This window comes from Asparagus officinalis, chromosome 8, assembly GCF_001876935.1.
Source record: "Asparagus officinalis chromosome 8, Aspof.V1, whole genome shotgun sequence".
In the NCBI taxonomy this organism is placed as follows: domain Eukaryota; kingdom Viridiplantae; phylum Streptophyta; class Magnoliopsida; order Asparagales; family Asparagaceae; genus Asparagus; species Asparagus officinalis.
This window is the reverse complement of record NC_033801.1, coordinates 116,452,974-116,470,782: the sequence shown is the minus strand read 5'-3', so window position 1 is coordinate 116,470,782 and position 17,809 is coordinate 116,452,974. Positions and strand designations below refer to the sequence as shown.

At 34.3% G+C, this 17,809-nt stretch overlaps 1 protein-coding gene across 2 annotated transcripts; it reads right to left on the bottom strand.

Moving 5' to 3' along the window:
- LOC109819430 (protein DGS1, mitochondrial-like) lies at nucleotides 900-17,427 on the bottom strand. Of its 2 annotated transcripts, none has more exons than XM_020385157.1 (14): nucleotides 17,079-17,427; nucleotides 16,763-16,877; nucleotides 16,098-16,301; nucleotides 15,648-15,785; nucleotides 15,387-15,554; nucleotides 14,117-14,311; nucleotides 12,869-12,969; nucleotides 12,029-12,118; nucleotides 11,453-11,525; nucleotides 11,346-11,374; nucleotides 11,227-11,257; nucleotides 1,740-1,850; nucleotides 1,402-1,502; nucleotides 900-1,312 (listed from the first exon to the last, which is right to left on the bottom strand). In XM_020385157.1, the coding sequence occupies exons 1-14, from the start codon at nucleotides 17,282-17,284 to the stop codon at nucleotides 1,183-1,185; spliced, it is 1,692 nt and encodes a 563-aa protein (XP_020240746.1). In that variant the 5' UTR covers nucleotides 17,285-17,427; the 3' UTR covers nucleotides 900-1,182. The 2 variants fall into 2 exon arrangements, with proteins under 2 accessions (XP_020240746.1, XP_020240745.1); XM_020385156.1 differs by having other exon boundaries at nucleotides 11,134-11,257; nucleotides 17,079-17,425.

Here is a 17,809-nt window from a genome sequence, read left to right as displayed (position 1 = left end):
CGCAGGCCCAGCCTAGACCATGCTGCACACCTGGCTGGGTCTGAGCTGCAGGCCCAATTGAACAACCCTAACATTAACAGGTCTCGACGCTTTAATCCAGAACTAAACTAATGAACAACATTAATCCGTAACTTTAGTATTACCGTGTCGAATTAATCGCTGAAGCCCAGCCCAACTAAAATTAATACCCTACCTTCTATCTTTATTTTCTTTATAGCCTTAACTTAAGCGTGATGATTATTCTCATTTTTATTAACCCTTTACAGCGTTAACTAAATCGCTGAAGCCCAGCCCAAGTAAAATTAATCGCTGTTACCGTAAAGTAATGATGATGAATGGACTTCTTTTTATTTTTATTTTCATTTTCATTTTTTTAATATAATTGGACGAGCCATTTAGCTAGAAATAATATCCAATGTAAACGTGGTTAATTTACTTGGCAATATTTGTTGTATTAACCTCGCTTAGGTCACTAGACACTAGAGAAGGAAAACACAGTTGGAATGTTTAGAGTTAATTGTGCAGAGATCCTTGGCAATATTTGAATATCATAGGGTCTAAGTTCAAATAACAAATTTTTTTGGTTAATAAATGATTAATCCCCTGTAATATAGAGGGTCCATCTACCGCTCAGCTGTTTTAGTTTGAAATTTTAAAAATTGGCTCAACGGACTCGTCTGGCCTCTGGATTACAGGGGATAAGGGTAATTGTCCAAAAGTTTTGTTACAATTAGTTTAGATCTAATGATATTCAATTGAATGAGGGTAACAATCCTGATAACTGATCACCTTTTGGGAAATTCTCAGTGTTGGTTTTAAGCAAATGCTCACGCTTTGAAGGGATCCAAGGCGACGATACCATTCACAAATAGTAAATACATTTAATTTCGAGAAAATACTGAACGCAAACTGCTCATCTACGTTTCTGTGCTTACTTATTTATACATCCAATCATGCCGGATCAAAATTTATTTACATATTTCGAACACCATCAAGGTCAGAGGTATGTCTCATACATGCATGTAGAAGAGTTTACAAAGAGCTCATACAATTTCTAGCATCAGCTGAACGCATAACTTGCGTCGAACCAAACAAAAACTTACAAAACAACTAACGGAACTCTAGTTCAATAGCTTATTGCAGAAGCGAGAAAAATGACGGTGTATCTTTTAGATGAGAGAATCAATGCCGTCTTGATGAAGGAAGCGACGGAAGAAGGCAATAATACATCCTCTCCATGCGCGAAATAACAGCAAGCTTGTCCGCTTTCTCAAGCTCTGACCTCCCCAGTGCAGCTATATCTTCTCTCAAGCTGCCAAGAAATTGTTAACACCATTAGAGTTAGAATTGCCCTTTTTATTTTTAAAATTGCAGAGAGGAAATTTAAGAAAGTAAGCTAACCTTAGCCATTCTCCAGTTTCCCTAGCATGCCTTTCCACTGCTTTGTAAAGCCGATCAAGGCTATATAGCACCAATCCAAACATGCATTGAGCATCTTCCTCCTGTAATGCATGATATAATAGTGCAAAACATGACATTAATGATGGATATATTAGATATATTGGCAACGACAAAGAACGAGTAGAGAATATGGTAGATGTAAGCTTGGGAAACATAATGATGACACCAAATTATATTAGCTCAGTAAGATCTAAAACACTTAAATGGGAACAATAATGAATCAATCACTGTAACAAAATCCAGTCTTAAATCTTCTGCAGAAATGGCTATGACTTTACCTTTCCTTGATCCATGCAACTATGGAGTTGCATTATCCGTTTCTCAACTTCAACGAGAAGAAGTCTCCTCTGAATGCGAGCAGCCCTTCCTCTACCTTCTGCGCCTTTGTCCTGATTATAACAAATCAAGCTAGTTATATGGCATTTAAACAGACTTAAGAATAGATTTAAAAAAATGATGTTGCACTTGATAATTAGTGAAGACACAGAAATATGAAAAGAACTAAGTTATCAACTATAGCTGCTAAAACAAACAATTTTTTATCAACTTTTTTCTATCTCGACCCATTGGCAATTAAAAGCGCGGACTTCAAAATTCATAGTTTTCATGAGTAACAACCCATGATATTTTTCATTTTGTCCGTTTCGACCCAATAGCAATTAAATGAGCGCACTTCAAAAATATTGGTTTCCATGATATATAACTCACAATTTTCAGGCATTTTTCCAACCTAATAGCAATTAAGTGCTAGACTTCAAAATTTGTAATTTTCATGGGCTATAACTCACGTTTTCCCCTTTTTTGTCCATTTCCGCCCTATGGGATTAATTGCGTCTAGTTCACAATTCTTGATTTACATGGGTTATAACACACAAGTTTTGATCGTTTTTGTCTGTCTCGACCCAATAGGAATTAAGAGTGCGGTCTTCAGAATTTGCAATTTCCATGGACTATATAAGCCACAATTTTTTTCTATTTTTGTGTATTTCGACCTCATAGCAATTCAATGTGCGTACTTTAAAATTCTCAATTTCATAGACTATATATAAGCCTGTAACTCATGATCGTTGGTCATTTTTACTCATAACGACCCAATAGCAATTAAGTCATGCATTTTCCATTTTTTTCTTTTCCACCCGATGGTATTAATTGAGCGTAATTTAAAATTCTCAATTTCCATAGGCGATAACTCACAATTTGTTATCTTTTTTATCTGTCTTGAACCAATAGCAATTCAATGTGCAGACTTCAAAATTCACAATTTTTATGGGCTATAACCCACAATTTTTTTATTTTTGTTCGTTTCGACCCAATATCAATTAAGTGCTCATAACTCAAAATTCTCAATGACCCTAAACTATAACTATAATTTTTGGTCATTTTTGTTCGTCTCGGTCCAATTGTAATTAGGCATGTGAACTTCAAATTTTGCTATTTTTATTGGCTAACCTATGATTATTTGCATTTTTGTCCATTTGAACCATATGATAATTAGGTGCGCCTACTTCAAAATTGTCAATTTCCGTTGGCTACACAATTTTTTGGTCACTTTCGTTCATTTTGACCCATTAGCAATTAAGAGCACGAACCTCAAATTTGCAATATTCAGGGGGCTATAATCCAATTTTTTTCCCCATTTCTATATCACCCCCATAACAATGAGATGACCATACTTCAAAGTTCTTTATTTCTATGGCCTAAATCACGATTTTCGATCATTTTAGCCCATCAAAACACAATAACAATTAAGCGCGAATTTTCATGGACCATATCTCATAGCTTTTTGAGTTTTGTCCATTCCAACTCAATGACAATTAAGCCATGCACAGCTGAAAATTCTTGATTTGCATGGGCTATAATGCATGTTTTTGGTCAATTTTATTTGTCTCGACCCTATGGCAATTGCGCAATCAGACTTAAAATTTCACAATTTTCATATGCTATAATCTATAATTTTTTACAGTCTTGTCCATTTTGATCCAATGACAATTAAATGTGCGTACTTCAAAATTGTAGATATTCATGGGCTATAACGTACGATTTTTGGTTATTTTTGTCCATCATGCTCTAGTGGCAATTAAGAGCAGACTTCAAAATGCGCAAATTTCATGGGCATACTTCAAAATTCTCGCTTTCGATGGGCTATAATATGAGATTTTTGATCATTTTTGCTTATCTCAACCTAATACCACAAATGCGCGTAACTTCAAAATTCGTAAATTTCATTAATTATAGCTCATGATTTGCGATCATTTTTTCCATATGGACCAACTATCAGTTATGAGCGCAATTTTTAAAATTTTTAATTTTCGTGAGCTATAAACCACAAGCTTTTCTATTTTTGTCCATTTTGACCCAATGACATTACTTGCGCACTTTAACATTCTCGGTTTTCATAGGCAATAACTCATGATTTTTGGTCATTTCTCCCGTCGTTGATCCAATAATAGTTAACGCCAGATTTCAAAGTTTAAAATTCACAATTTTATAAACTATAACCCATAATTTTTTCATTTCTGTTTATTCTGACCCAATGGCAATTTAGTGCGCATAATTCAAAATTCTCAATATCCATAGTCTTAACTCATTTTTTAAGCATTTTTGTCTATCTCGACTTGATCGTAATTAGGCACGCAGACCTCAAAATTCGCAATTTCACGAATTATAACCTACGACTTTATTGCATCTTTGTCTATTTTGATCATATGACAATTAAGTGCGTTACCTTCAAAATTGTCAACTTCCATTGGCTGTAACAAACTTTTTTTGGCCACTTTTGTCCATCTCAACCCGTTGACAATTAAGAAAGTGGACTTCAAATTTTGCAATTTCTATAGACTATATAACCGACATTTTTTTTCCATTTGTCTATATCGACCCAACGATAATTAAATTAGCATACTACAAAGTTCTCTATTTCTACAACCTGACTTATGATTTTTGGTCATTGTGACACATCACGACCTAATAGAAATTAAGCGTGTATACTTTAAAATTCATGATTTTCATGAATTAGAAGTCTTATAACCCCACTGTTTTTCCATTTTTGTCCCATTTTAACTCCATGACAATTAAGTACGCATAGTTGAAAGTTCTCGATTTGCATGGGCTATAACACATGCTTTTTTCATATATGTTTGTTTAGAATCAATGGCAATCAAGTGCGCGTACTTCAAAATTCTCAATTATCATGGGCTACAACATAATTTTTCGTCAATTTTGTCCGTCACGACTCTACAACAACTGAGCAAGTGACTTCAAAATTCGCAATTTTCTTGGGCTATATAATCCATGTTTTTTCAGTTTTGTTTATTTCGAGTCGACATAATGACAATTAAGTGCACGTACTTCAAAATTGCTTCATGGACTATATAACACATGATTTTTGGTCATTTTTGTCTATCATAAGATTCATAACCCAATTGCAATTAAGACGACTTAAAAAATTCTTGATTTCCTTAGGCTATATAAAACACGGGATTTTTGGTCATTTTTGTTTGTCTCGACCCGATACTACTTAAGTGTGTTGACTTCAAAATTTCATAACTTTCATGGGATATAGCTCATGATTTTTTCATTTTTATCTTTCTTCACTAACTAGTAATTAAAAGCACGGTCTTCAAAATTAACAATTTTCATAGACTATAACTAATAAGCTTTTCCATTTTGTCCACTTTGATCCAATAACATTATTGCGTACTTTAAATTCTCAATTTTCATGGGCAACAACTCACAATTGTTTAGCATTTTTACCCATCACGACCCAATAGTAATTAAGCACCCAAACTTTAAAATTCCCAATTTTCATGGGCTATAATCTACAGTTTCTCCATTTTTGTTTGCTTCGACTCAAGTGACAGTTAAGTGCACGTAGTTGAAAATTTTTTATTCCCATGGGCTATAACTCACAATTTTTAGTCTTTTTTGTCCGTTTTGACCCAATAATAATTAGGCACGGGGACTTCAAAATTGGTAATCTTTATGGGCTATACCTTCATTTTTTTGCAATTTTGTCCATATTGAGCATATGCGATATGGCAATTAAGTGCGCCTACTTCAAAATTGTCGATTTCTATTTGCTATAACACAATTTTTGTCACTTTTGTCCATCTCGACCCATTAGCAATTAAGAGCACGGAGTTCAAAATTCACAATTTTTTATGGACTATTATCCATATTTTTTCTATTTATCTATTTCAACCCAATAGCAATTATATGAGCAGACATTAAAGTTCTCTATTTCTAGGTGCTAACTCACTATTTTTGACATTTTAGCCCCTTAGACCCCTTAGCAATTAAGCGTGCAGGTATCAAAATTCGTATTTTATGGGCTATAATCCAAGCCTTTCCCATTTTTGTCTGTTTCGACTCAATGATAATTAAGTGCGCGTAGTTGAAAATTCTTGATTTCCATGCTCTAGTCACATAGCTAGAATTTTAAACCTTTTATTTCAGTAACATGGGCTGGAATTTTAAGCCGCGTGTTCAACCCAAATTACCCACATTTTTGCTCCTTGCCTTTTAGTTTAGACATCATATGGGATTAGCCACATGTCCAACCCATATTACTCTCAACCTTTTGTTCTTATCCTATTAGTTTAGACATCACATGGACTTTATGCTTCCAACCCAAATTGCCCAAGTGTTTACTCCCAACTATAGTCACGGAGGCTTTATTTTAAGCCTCGTGTCCATGCTGTTTGGGTGCGTAGCCACACGCGGTACGTAGCCAACATGGGTACATGTCCCATCCCACCGTGTTGGAGTAACCTAGGCTACAAGTCTAGATTTTTGGTCATTTTTGTTCATCTCAATCTTTGTCACATTAGTACTTTCTTCATGAAGTCGTACCCATAGCAGACACAGACCGGACACATACTCATACCTAAACCTCATGGCCACTCTTTGAATATGTGCACCCATTTATTTAGACATGTACTCAATTATATGATATATGTTTTAATTTGAAACACTTGTCGTACACTTCTTGGATGCATATCCTATATTCACATTCATTTCTTGAAACTCGATAGAAATAGGCCAGGTTCGTTTCAACCTATACCCAAGTCCAAAACTATGATTTTAAAGGGTCGATTGGGTGTTAAAAACAAGCCGTTTCCAACTTATAATAATCAACATAATAGAAGAAACTTAAATTGTGATAAGAATTATAATTTTAATAACATAATGATCTGAAAAATAATAATGATCTCATGTAAATTATTAATATAAATTAGTGTTATTGCATGTGCAGATGCATGCGCAATTAACGTTAATACTTATATATTCTATTTTTAATAGAAAAGTTACTTTCATACCCAAAAGTTTCACTTATTTTTATTTTGGTCTCTTGAAGTTGAAATTTATTAAAAAAAACATTCTTATAAAATTGAGACGTAAAAATTAAGTAATTAGAACATGCATTAAATTATACTAAATATATCACTAAAAGTATTGTAAACAGTACTTTTTTACAATAATATATAATATAAAAAAGTATTAATCTCTTCATTTCCAAGTTGCTAGGAAGAAAGAAAAATTTATCTTATTTTTATGCATCAACTTTTGATATTTTCTAAACTTTCTAAGAAAAAATTACATTTTTCTAATAGATGAAAATAAATACTCGTTCATGGAAAGTTGACTTTTTACCATAACAATTTGTACATTAAGCTATTAAAATACACATTTTTTTGTTCCATAAAAACTTAGTTATCTTCAGGAGGAAAACTCAATGATGCAATGAACCTTTCATGTAAACTCTTCTACTAGGGAAATAAATGCATTAGACATTTTCATGCAAAAAGATTATGTTGGACTGCTAGACAAAAAGTGAATTTTTTTTTCATTATTTGAATTGTGTGGACAGTATGAGGATAGAAGAGCAAAAATGGTAATAGGAAAAGGACAAAAAATTTGAAGGATAATCACTGTAGCAGTGAATAAAGTCTCTATGTATATATATACATATATATAGGGTTGAGGTAGGCTACTATTAATAGTATCCAACATGCAGGTACTATCAACCCAATTTTAAAAATCAAAACTCAAAAATAAAAATCCAAACCGGTGGATGTGATCTACTACACATGAGCTATTTAGCAACAAAATTTTAAAAGATTTCAACATAATTAACTCATGCATAATATGTCATCAAAATCGAAGTTTCAGAATTTTCAGAAAGTTGCTTAATTTCTCGCCTCTTGATATATGATTCAAAACAAATCGAAATCCTTCCAAACTTTTTTGTTAGATAGTTCATGTGGTAGATCACATCCACATGTTTGGCTATTCATTTTCTGGGTTTCGATTTTCAAAATTCGGTCGATAGTATAATAGTATTTGTATTAGATACGACAGATAGTAGCATACGACATGAACGTTTTCAACTCGTATGTCGGTTTTCAGGGTCAAATCGGAAATATCAGGGTCATATCGGGCATATCGACCTATTTTTTAGTTTTGAAAAATCGATCGATATGGTACTTTTTTTAAGATCTATTTTTTGTTATCAGGTTTGGGTTTAGTGATAAATACCCAAACCCGTCTGACCTGTTCTCATGTTTAAGGGTTTCTTATGAACCCGATAGAAAGAATTTATGAACCCAAATCCATATATTATTTACTTTTTTATATGTTTAGTCTATAGAATTTATAAAGTATGCTTATATTGAATTTATGAATGCTTAGATTACATTTAGGATATGATATTACACAATATGCGCCACTACCCGATATGGCAATCCGATGATGTTAATCAATAAGTCGCCCGCGATATATCCCGATTTCTCGGTATCGACATGAAATTTCAGCCATCTGACATCGAACCCGACATCCGACATTTAAAAAACCGTGATATATATATATATAAATATATATATCAGTATATATATATTATATATATATATATAATATAGTATAGTCGTGTGTCTTCGTACCTATATTTTACAAATTTATCGTGTTCCATACTCATACCCGCACCCGTATTAGTATTCGTACTCATTTCCATGCAACCTAGGTCTTCACCTTATGACAATTGAGTGAGTGGACTTCAAAATTCAGAATTTTTATGGCCGACTCATAATTTTTTGCAATTTTGTACATTTCGATCCAATGGCAATTAAGTGTGCATATTTCAAAATTGTCAATTTTCATGGGTTATAACACATGATTTTTTATCATTTTTGTTCATCTCCACTCAATGTCAATTAAGAGTGTGAACTTTAAAATTTATAATTTTCAAGGGCTATAACCTACAATTGTTTCCATATTTGTTTGTTTCGAATCCAATAACAAGTAGGTGAGTTTCCTTCAAAATTCTCGATTTTCATGGGCTATAGCATGCAATTTTTTGTCATGTTTGTACGTCTCGACCTAATAGCAATTAAGTGTCATTTCAAAATTCATAATTTTCATGGATTATATAACCTACGATTTTTATCGTTTTTGTCTATTTTGGCCCAATGACATTAATTGCGCATAGTTCAAAATTTTCAATCTCCATAGGCTAGAACACAAGATTTTATGTTATTTTTGTCAATCTCCACCCAATAGCAATTAAGAGCGCGGTCTTTAAAATTTACAATTTCCATTGGCTATAATCTACCAAGTTTTTCCTATTTCCTCCATTTCAACATAATTAAGTGGGCGTACTTTAAAACTCCACTTCCATAGGCTAACTCACAATTTTTTCATTTTTGTTCAACAAAACCCAATAGCAATTCAGCACTCAACTTCAAAATTTACAATTTTCACGAACTTAACCCACAAATTTCCATTTTTATCTATTTCAACCTATTGACAATTAAGTGTGGGTAGTTGATAATTCTTGATTTTCATGGGTTATAATGCATGATCTCAGATCATTTTGTTTGTCTCAATCCAGTGGCAATTAAGCACGCTATCTTCAAAATTCGCAATTTTTATAAGCTATAATCCACAGTTTTTAATTTTTTTCAACCTAATGGCAATTAAGTGTCAATACTTCAAATTTCTCAATTTCGATGGGTTATCACAATGTTTTTCATTTCTGTCCTCTTGACCCAATGGTAATTAAGCATATGGAGTTCAAAATTCGCTATTTTTCATAGGTTGTAACCATGATTATTTGCATTTTTTGTTAATTTCCACCACCTTGAAATCAAATGCGCCTACTTCAAACTTGTTGATTTTCGTGGCTTATAGTGTATGATTTTTAATCATTTTTACTGATCTTGACCTAATGGAAATTAAGAGGGCAGACTTCAAAATTCGCAATTTTTATGTGCTATAACCCACTATTTTTTCCAACTTTTATGGTTCCGACCCAATAGCAATTAAATGAGCTTACTTCAAAATTCTCGATTTCAATGAGCTATATAACTCACGATTTTTGAACTTTTATGCTCGTCATGACCCAATAAAAATTAAGCACTCTAGGGCTTCAAAATTTGTAACTTTCATGGGCTATAACTCACATTTTTCTCTATTTTTTCTGTTTTGACTCAATGACAATTAAGCATGCATAGTTGAAAATTATTGATTTCCGCAAGCTATAATGCACAAAATTTTCCCATTTTTATCTATTTCAAAGCAATTGCAATTAATTGCACATACTTCAAAAGTCTCAATTTCCATGGTTTACAACTCATGATTTTTGGTCATTTTTGTTCGTCTTGACCCAATGGCAATTTAGCGCATGGGCTTCAAAATTCGCAACTTTCATGGCTATAACCCACATTTTTCAGTTTTGTCTATTTCAACCCAAAAGCAATTAAGTGTGCGCACTTCAAAATTATCAATTTTCATAGGCCAGTTTACCAAAGGTGCAAGCGTCATTGCGCCTCATGCGCCCTATGATGTGAGGTGGTGGCAAAGCGTCCAACAATTTTTGCGGCTCGCAAGAGACATGCACTTCACACAGGGCCGATGCAAGGCATAACCTTATGTATTTTTGTTCTTTATCATTTCAACCGGATCTTTATACCAAATAAACCATATCCTATATAACAAAATAAACTCATTGGCCCTCTTTTTAGTAGGCCGATTAGGGACCCTAAATTTTGCTTCAATATTAGTCTTGATTTGACTTCTGATTTGAAATTTTATGAACTTTGATGCTATGTTATATGTCTTAGCATTAGGAATTAAGCCCTTAATTTGTGATTTTACAGTATGTATTATCTGTCTTGACATATTTTTTATTTGAGAATACATAAACATGTTCTTTCGTGTTTGATTATCTTGAAAAATTACCTGCATGGTGTGCAACTCGCTTCACATGGGCACGCGCATCACATTGTGCCTTGCACATATGCGCACAAAGGGAACGAATTTACCGCATTGTGCCTCACACTTGATAACACTGGTTAATACAGGATTCATGTCTGGAGAGGATCCAAGAGATCAAACTTCCCTTGAAAACAGAAACTTGGAAGGTAATCTCAAAGAGCTTTCTATCTTTCTTTCTAGATTTCCAGTAGTGAACATAATAGAGTTAAGTTTATCTATCTAATCAAGAAGAAACGATCCTGCTCTAGTCATTGTACACTTTACAAAATATCAACATTGGTCAAAGAATATCATTGAAGCTAGTGCAAAGACATTCAATTTCACAATATTCATCTCTCTTAATAATAAGTTCATTATGAAGATGGAGAGAAATTGCAAGATGACTTAACATGGACCACTCACCTTCATAGCCCATGCCCGTACTAACATGAGCAAGAATAATGAAAGAAAAAAGGCTGGTAAGGCAGCAAGAATAGCAAAGTTAATTTCATTTGCCTTGAGTATTTGATCCAGTTCAAGCATTGCCCTACCCAATATCAAAAATATCTCTAGTGAGGTTATAGAGTTGCATGAAAAATTTATGAGCTTCAGCTTAATGGAAGTATCAAACTCACATTTCAAGGTCCAATTTTAGCTTTTGAATCTGCAAATCCATGACCTTTAGTCAAATAGAATGTAGAAGACTCAAGTACAAATATTAGATATCAAAGAAAGAAATTACCTGAATAAGCAAGGCCCGAGCAAGCTCCCCATTGAGAAGGTTTTGAATTGGATGCATCAGCTCCTTCTCATATCTGCAGTAAAATGAATATGAACTGGATCATCCATCATATGCTCACTGGCAGTGCAAATACCCCTAGGTTTTATTGGCTGGAAAATAATAACAAACATGAATCACTAGTTCCTCTAAGAATAAAGTGGTGAATTTCTTCCATTGTAGCACAAACTGACGAACATGTAACAGTTCATGTGAAAATTCCAAAATATCTTATATCAATTACGCGTTGTTATTTAACTGTATACAAGTACAAAATGTCATTTGACATAAACAGGTAACTGATGAATGGTTTATGACTAACTGAAATCATAATAATAACAAAGCCAAGTGCATACCATCAAAAAAAAAGTCAAATACATTATAGCATTAGAGTTTGTTATTGAAGAAATATATGAGTCAATTCAAGGAACTTACATTTAGGTAAAAAATTCAACAGTTTTTTCATTAAAGGACTAGACATATGAATTTTTTTTTCTGTATTCAGCTCTTTTACCAAAATAAAGGGAAGGTGCAATGTACCTATCCATGACAATTTCCATCATATCCTGATCTGAAAGATTATCCGGAAGCTTTTGACCTTTTGTTTGCTCACCGAATGCCAACAACATTCTGCAATTCCAGAATAACGAACAATAAATAAAGGAAATACAAAACGAGGTTAAGCTCTATATAAGTATAAAAAATCAAATGACAGTATTTTGCAACTGACAGATATTTATTCAGCGACCATGGCCACTACAGCTATCGAATCCACCCCCTTAGATCCTAGATCATGCGCTGGCTGATCTTGGGCTGCAGTATGAGGCCTATATAATAAATGGGTGGGGGTAGCGACTACTGGTACAAGGAATAGCAAAACTTTCATGACTATTATGCAAGATACACAAGGTCATTTTTTTTATTATGCAACAAGATAGGGTTCATACTTCAAATTCCTTGATTATGTGCTTAAGTATAATCTGTATAATCTATAGTGGAACTTGTATTACTAGCCCACCCAGAGCACATATCAACAAGACACTTCTGAACATGTATTTGCCATTTTAGTTGCTATTTCAAAACTTAAATTGTCACATTATGTTGTTCTTCATCATGACCCACTCAAAAGTCTGTGACCATGCTTCCTAATGTACATAAATGATAAACTAATACACATCCAAGTTACTAGACATGCAAGATATAGGTTATCATAAAACAACTGGAAAGAATGAGTCACCAGAGGATTTACAGAGTCAGTTTACTTTGAGAGATATTCTCAATGGAATCAAATAGGCTGTTTGATTCATTTCCAGTGTTGTTCACAAACAAGATTCATACTGACTGAAAAAGCTGAAACTTGCAAGAAATGCATTGCTAAACCTGTGAAGAGAATCTGAAGTCAGCTGAACCTCTTCAACTTCCATAACACCTTTTTGTCTTCCTCTGAAAGTCTCAAAAAGATCGTCTCTAATGGAAATAAGCTGAATTTAAGAGAGGACATACAATCAGTTCTACTGTCGCATTTGTGCCCTCTAGCCAATTTTAAAATGCAGTCAGGCCAGTAAACCAACCAACATATTCTGAAGCTACATAGAATGTAGCACAGCAAAATATGCAATAATAAACACAAGATTCAAGATATCCAAGAGATGAAAGGTACTGAAATCAAATGAGCAAGCATAATGAAAAGACTACAAAAGATAAGGCTGAAAGTTTCTGGTAAAAAGACTACATCACAAAGAATTATAACTTTATAACCAAGACACTCTAAATATAATAAAATGACCGCTGCGCAAAAGTGCTCCCTCTCAATAGGCATCAAACAAATACAAACAACTAATTTGCAATTTTCACAATTTTAGTAATTGTTAGAGTGCAACGGTCAGTTGAAACTTAAAAACAAACTTCACTGCCAAACATCAATAGGAGGAGTCCAATCAAGATATTAAATCCTTCACCATCCCTTCATACATTGGACACCCTGAAGAATAAAGGATGAACACAGATACTTCTAGTACAAAGCAAAGAAAAGTTTGTGAAAACGGTAAAGAATCATAAAGTTGTAGTAGAAGAGAACAAGAAACCATAAGGGTTCATGATGGTATTGCCAAGACTCATATAACCACATTGAAACCTGTCTAATCCTGAACATTTTACTTCCAAATTCACATTTCATGCATCTGCTTCCTAGCGTATGTCCATGTTTTTGGTCAGAACTCCAATACTCCACCTCACATGGCTAAACTTCCTCAAATCCGTAGCTTCAGCTTAGAGAAGAAAGAATTCATTACTAGCATACAAACTAAAACTGTAGGAAAAAAATTAATCATTTCCCATGATGGAGCGATTTTAGGTATTCTAGTTGCTAGTATTCGTTCATAAGTACATTGAAAATACTCAAATTGTTTTCTGATGAAGAAAACTGTAGGCATGAATAAACTAACATAGTGAAAGTTGATCCATTGAAGCCAGATGAATCTATTGATGATAGTGCTTGACAAAAAATGAAAAACAAGCGAAGACTCTCTTCTAAAGAGAAATTATAAGTTATAACCTTGTTTCACTGTCATAATCTAATAGTTAAAGTCGAAACAAAAATAAATGTAAAAGAGTGAAGCTTAATCATACTGGTTGTTCAACATGCTCTTTCCAAAATCCAGCAGTAGATTCTTTTGCTTCACGTATCCAATTGTCAATATTAGGACTTCCCATTAAACGACTATGGCGCAATAGCCAAACTGAACATGCTGAGAGGCCAACTGCTCCACAGGTATAATGCAACCAGTACAAGGTCAATTTTCTGGGTTTCTGACACCTGGAAAGCTAAAACCACATAAAATAATACATGATTAAATGTATAATACAATAGGAGAACTCAAATAAAGTAATACATCATACAACACCCAGAAAACAAGGCAAGTTACTACTAACTTACTACGACATGAAATAAATTTCTATGGTCATGTTCTGGTTTGCTTTTGCTTACAAAAAAGTGTTTTTTAGAACTCAATTCTCCATAAACACTTTCCTAAATGTGCTTATATGCAAGGTCATCATGATCTAAGCCTTTCTTTTTAAAAGGTCAGCTATGAGGGATAATGCAAATTGAGAAAGATTGACAGAAGAAAACTAAGTTTTCCCCTGACCAGCAGTCAACCTCTGATGGTTGCTAACTTCTTAAAGGAAACTTTATGTGAAAGCCATGTGGCTAAGAAGTAAAATTGCCTTTTGGTTTTACAGTTTAATTTCATGCAAGGAGGAACTCTCCAGATTCCTTCAAACTGAGACAGTTCGATAAGATGATAAAATTTGCTACAGTGAACCATGTTCATAGCTGAGGTAAAGACAACAAAGAGCCCTATGAATCACATTCCTGTAAGAAGATGTGTTTGTATAAGGACTTTAATGAAATTGTAATGCGTGCTGAAATAAATTCAGTATATACTAGAAAATAACTTCTCCCTTCACCCTGCCAAGTTACAATTATGCTGAACATTTTAGCCTTGAGAAAAGTCAATTAGACAAATTAGAAATTGATAACTAAAAAATAGCTTAGTTTCTAGAACCATATTGGCTTCACAGTTGCTCAAAATAACATCAAATCTTTCACGAAACCTTCTGCAGTAAAGTGGCCCAATTTTGGAAAGAAAAGTCTTAGATGATGATAATGATGATGGTTGAACATTGCCACATTTTGCAATAGAAACAAGTTGGAAGCAATGTGAGCAGTCATTAGAATCTTATGTTCCACTAAGACAAAGCACGGAAATGTGCAGATGCATAGATAATGTTGGAATATAAGCAGTAATTTGAATCATTGTCAATTATGTCACAGTTTCTAAATCCTATATTCAAATGTAGAGAGAAAACTAGTAACTACTTATGAGAAAACACTCACAACAAAAGATAGATATGAATCTAGTTTTTTAAGATTCTGATGAACCAGATTCATTGCATCCTTTATTTCGGTATCTGTCCATTGTGATTCTTCCTGGCCTATCTCAGGTAACTTTTCAAAGATAAGTGCACATGAGCTTCCCTCTTCCACGACAAATGAATTATCGCTCTGGATTAAAAATAAATCAGGTAAATTAGACCAGAGATCTACTTTATGCCAGGCAGCAAGATAGATATTAAACAATGTGTAACTGAAAGTTACCTTGTAGATTTCAGGCGGATGGCTAATTGAAGCTTCCAGTTTTGAGAAAATGCTATTGATTGCTACTAGAAATTGGGGTAACAACTTGTCAGAGTCCTCAGTCAGCTGTTGCCCAAATTTATTTACCTCCAAATACACCTAAAATAACCATCAGTAAAACTGTTACCTGACTAGCAAGTGGCATATATTTTGAATGTTATGCCACAAAACGACATTAAGTAATTTATGAAAACCATTAAACAAACTAGATGAACAGATTCTTAGAGTGAAATGAAATACGAAGTAAAAGCATAAAACTATCAACATAACTAGATCAGATAGCAACTGTATTGACATACACGAGACTAAACAACGGCAGAAGATGGCAGAAACTAACTTGGTCGATAAATGACTTCGCATTCAGTAAACATCAGCTGCAATAAATGAATCAGCTTAGTGCAAAGTGCAAACCTCAGCAAGGAAAGTTGCCAAGCAACTCTGCAGACTTTTCAAAACAGCTATGTTTGCAGATATTGTCTCGGCAGCAGAATGAGACAAGTGGCCGAAAGGAGAACCCTGAGTACCGAATCTAGTTATAATCCGACACGTTCCGTCAACAAAAGCCCGTGGTCCTCTTTGCAAAATCATAAAGGATATTTTCTGCCTACTTGTTCCCTACAGATAGATTATTGAATTACATCAGCAAAAAAAAGGACAAATTTTGAAAACAGACCTCTTTGCATAAATATTCCCAAAAAAAGACCCGTTTCCACTTTATTTTTAAAAAACGACCTAGTTTTAGCCTCAGTGCTGAAACTGGGTCGGTTTTTGGGAAAAATGTTCTCAAACTTCACGGGTGTTCAACTACCATGAAGTTTTTTCATAACAAAACTTCATGAGGCTTCAACTCCCATGCACGGGAGTTCAACTCCCGTTCAACTCCCGTGAAGTTTGAGAACATTTTTCGCAAAAAACGACCCAGTTTCAGTCCTGAGGCTGAAACTAGGTCATTTTTTGTGAATATTTTTAAAACAGGTCTTTTTTTGGGAATATTTTTGTAAAGGGGTCTGTTTTAAAATTTTGTCCACAAAAAAAATTAATAAAAACATAGCTGCATAAAGTGGGGCAATGGAAACCTCAGCTAGGGATTGCCAGAACAACAAGCTCTTCTGTATGCTATGCAGGCTCGACAGCGTGTGATCGATGATATCTTCTAATATCAAAATTGTGCTGGAAGTGTCGGTGGCAATCCTACAGACACAATACACAAACCTTGCAATGTGATGTACGTGCAGAAGCTAACAAAAAATATTTTAATATCAGATTTAATGAATTAAACAAAGTTTTCCCTTCATTGGTGTACAATCACAAAGCTAGCCGATTAACCAAACAAACAATTCCACTGAAAATAAACACCGATTACGTCAACAAATAGAAGAAGAAAAAACTCACAAGGAGGATTGGATAGAGTCGGAGCCCAGAGGAAGAGGGAGCCCCAGCTTTCGCCTCCGAGATCGAGAAGGCAGAATCTTTGGATAGAGATTCGAGATTTTGGCGAGGAGACTCGAGTCTGCGGAGGGGAGAAGCTTGACGAAGGATCTCCAGATTCCGTTCGAGTAAGAGATGATGAGGGACTTGGCACCGGTTGAAGCTGCCATTTCCAAATGGTTTCTAAAGTTGCACGCTCTGGGATCTGTGACCGTGAGTGTTTGGGGAAGTTGACGTGATGGATTCGGGTCGGATTCGATCCAGACCCGGTTGCAGAATATAGAGGAGGAAACTGAAGTGTTGAAGGGTAAATTTCATGAAACTACCATGAGACCAGAACGTGTCATTTGCATCCGCAGGCACCACTTCCCAGTGAGTAGGGGTGCACTCGATCCGGATACGGCTCGGATATGATGCTTATCATATCTATATCCGTTTACCCATCTCGGATATGAATACGTATATACCCCGGTAAGGAAAATTCATAACCATATCCACTAAAATCGGATAAGGTTACAGATATACATGTGGATATATGAGCATATATGCATGTGGATACAAAACGCATATGAGAAAACTAAATAGTACAGAGAAAAACATAGTTCATGTGATACAAAAAAGTTAATTATATGTTCATTATAATTAAAAAGTTAAGATTAGATATCTTGATCATTAAAATTATGGGAAAAATGCTT

Coding starts and splice junctions, on each gene's coding strand:
- LOC109819430 (XM_020385156.1), bottom strand. CDS start 17,284: ATGGCAGCTTCAACCGGTGCCAAGTCCCTCATCATCTCTTACTCGAAC. Junction 15,786..16,097: donor TGGCAACTTTCCTTGCTGAG/GTTTGCACTTTG, acceptor TGGTTATTTTAG/GTGTATTTGGAGGTAAATAA. Junction 14,312..15,386: donor ATTCATATCTATCTTTTGTT/GTGAGTGTTTTC, acceptor ATGTGGTTTTAG/CTTTCCAGGTGTCAGAAACC.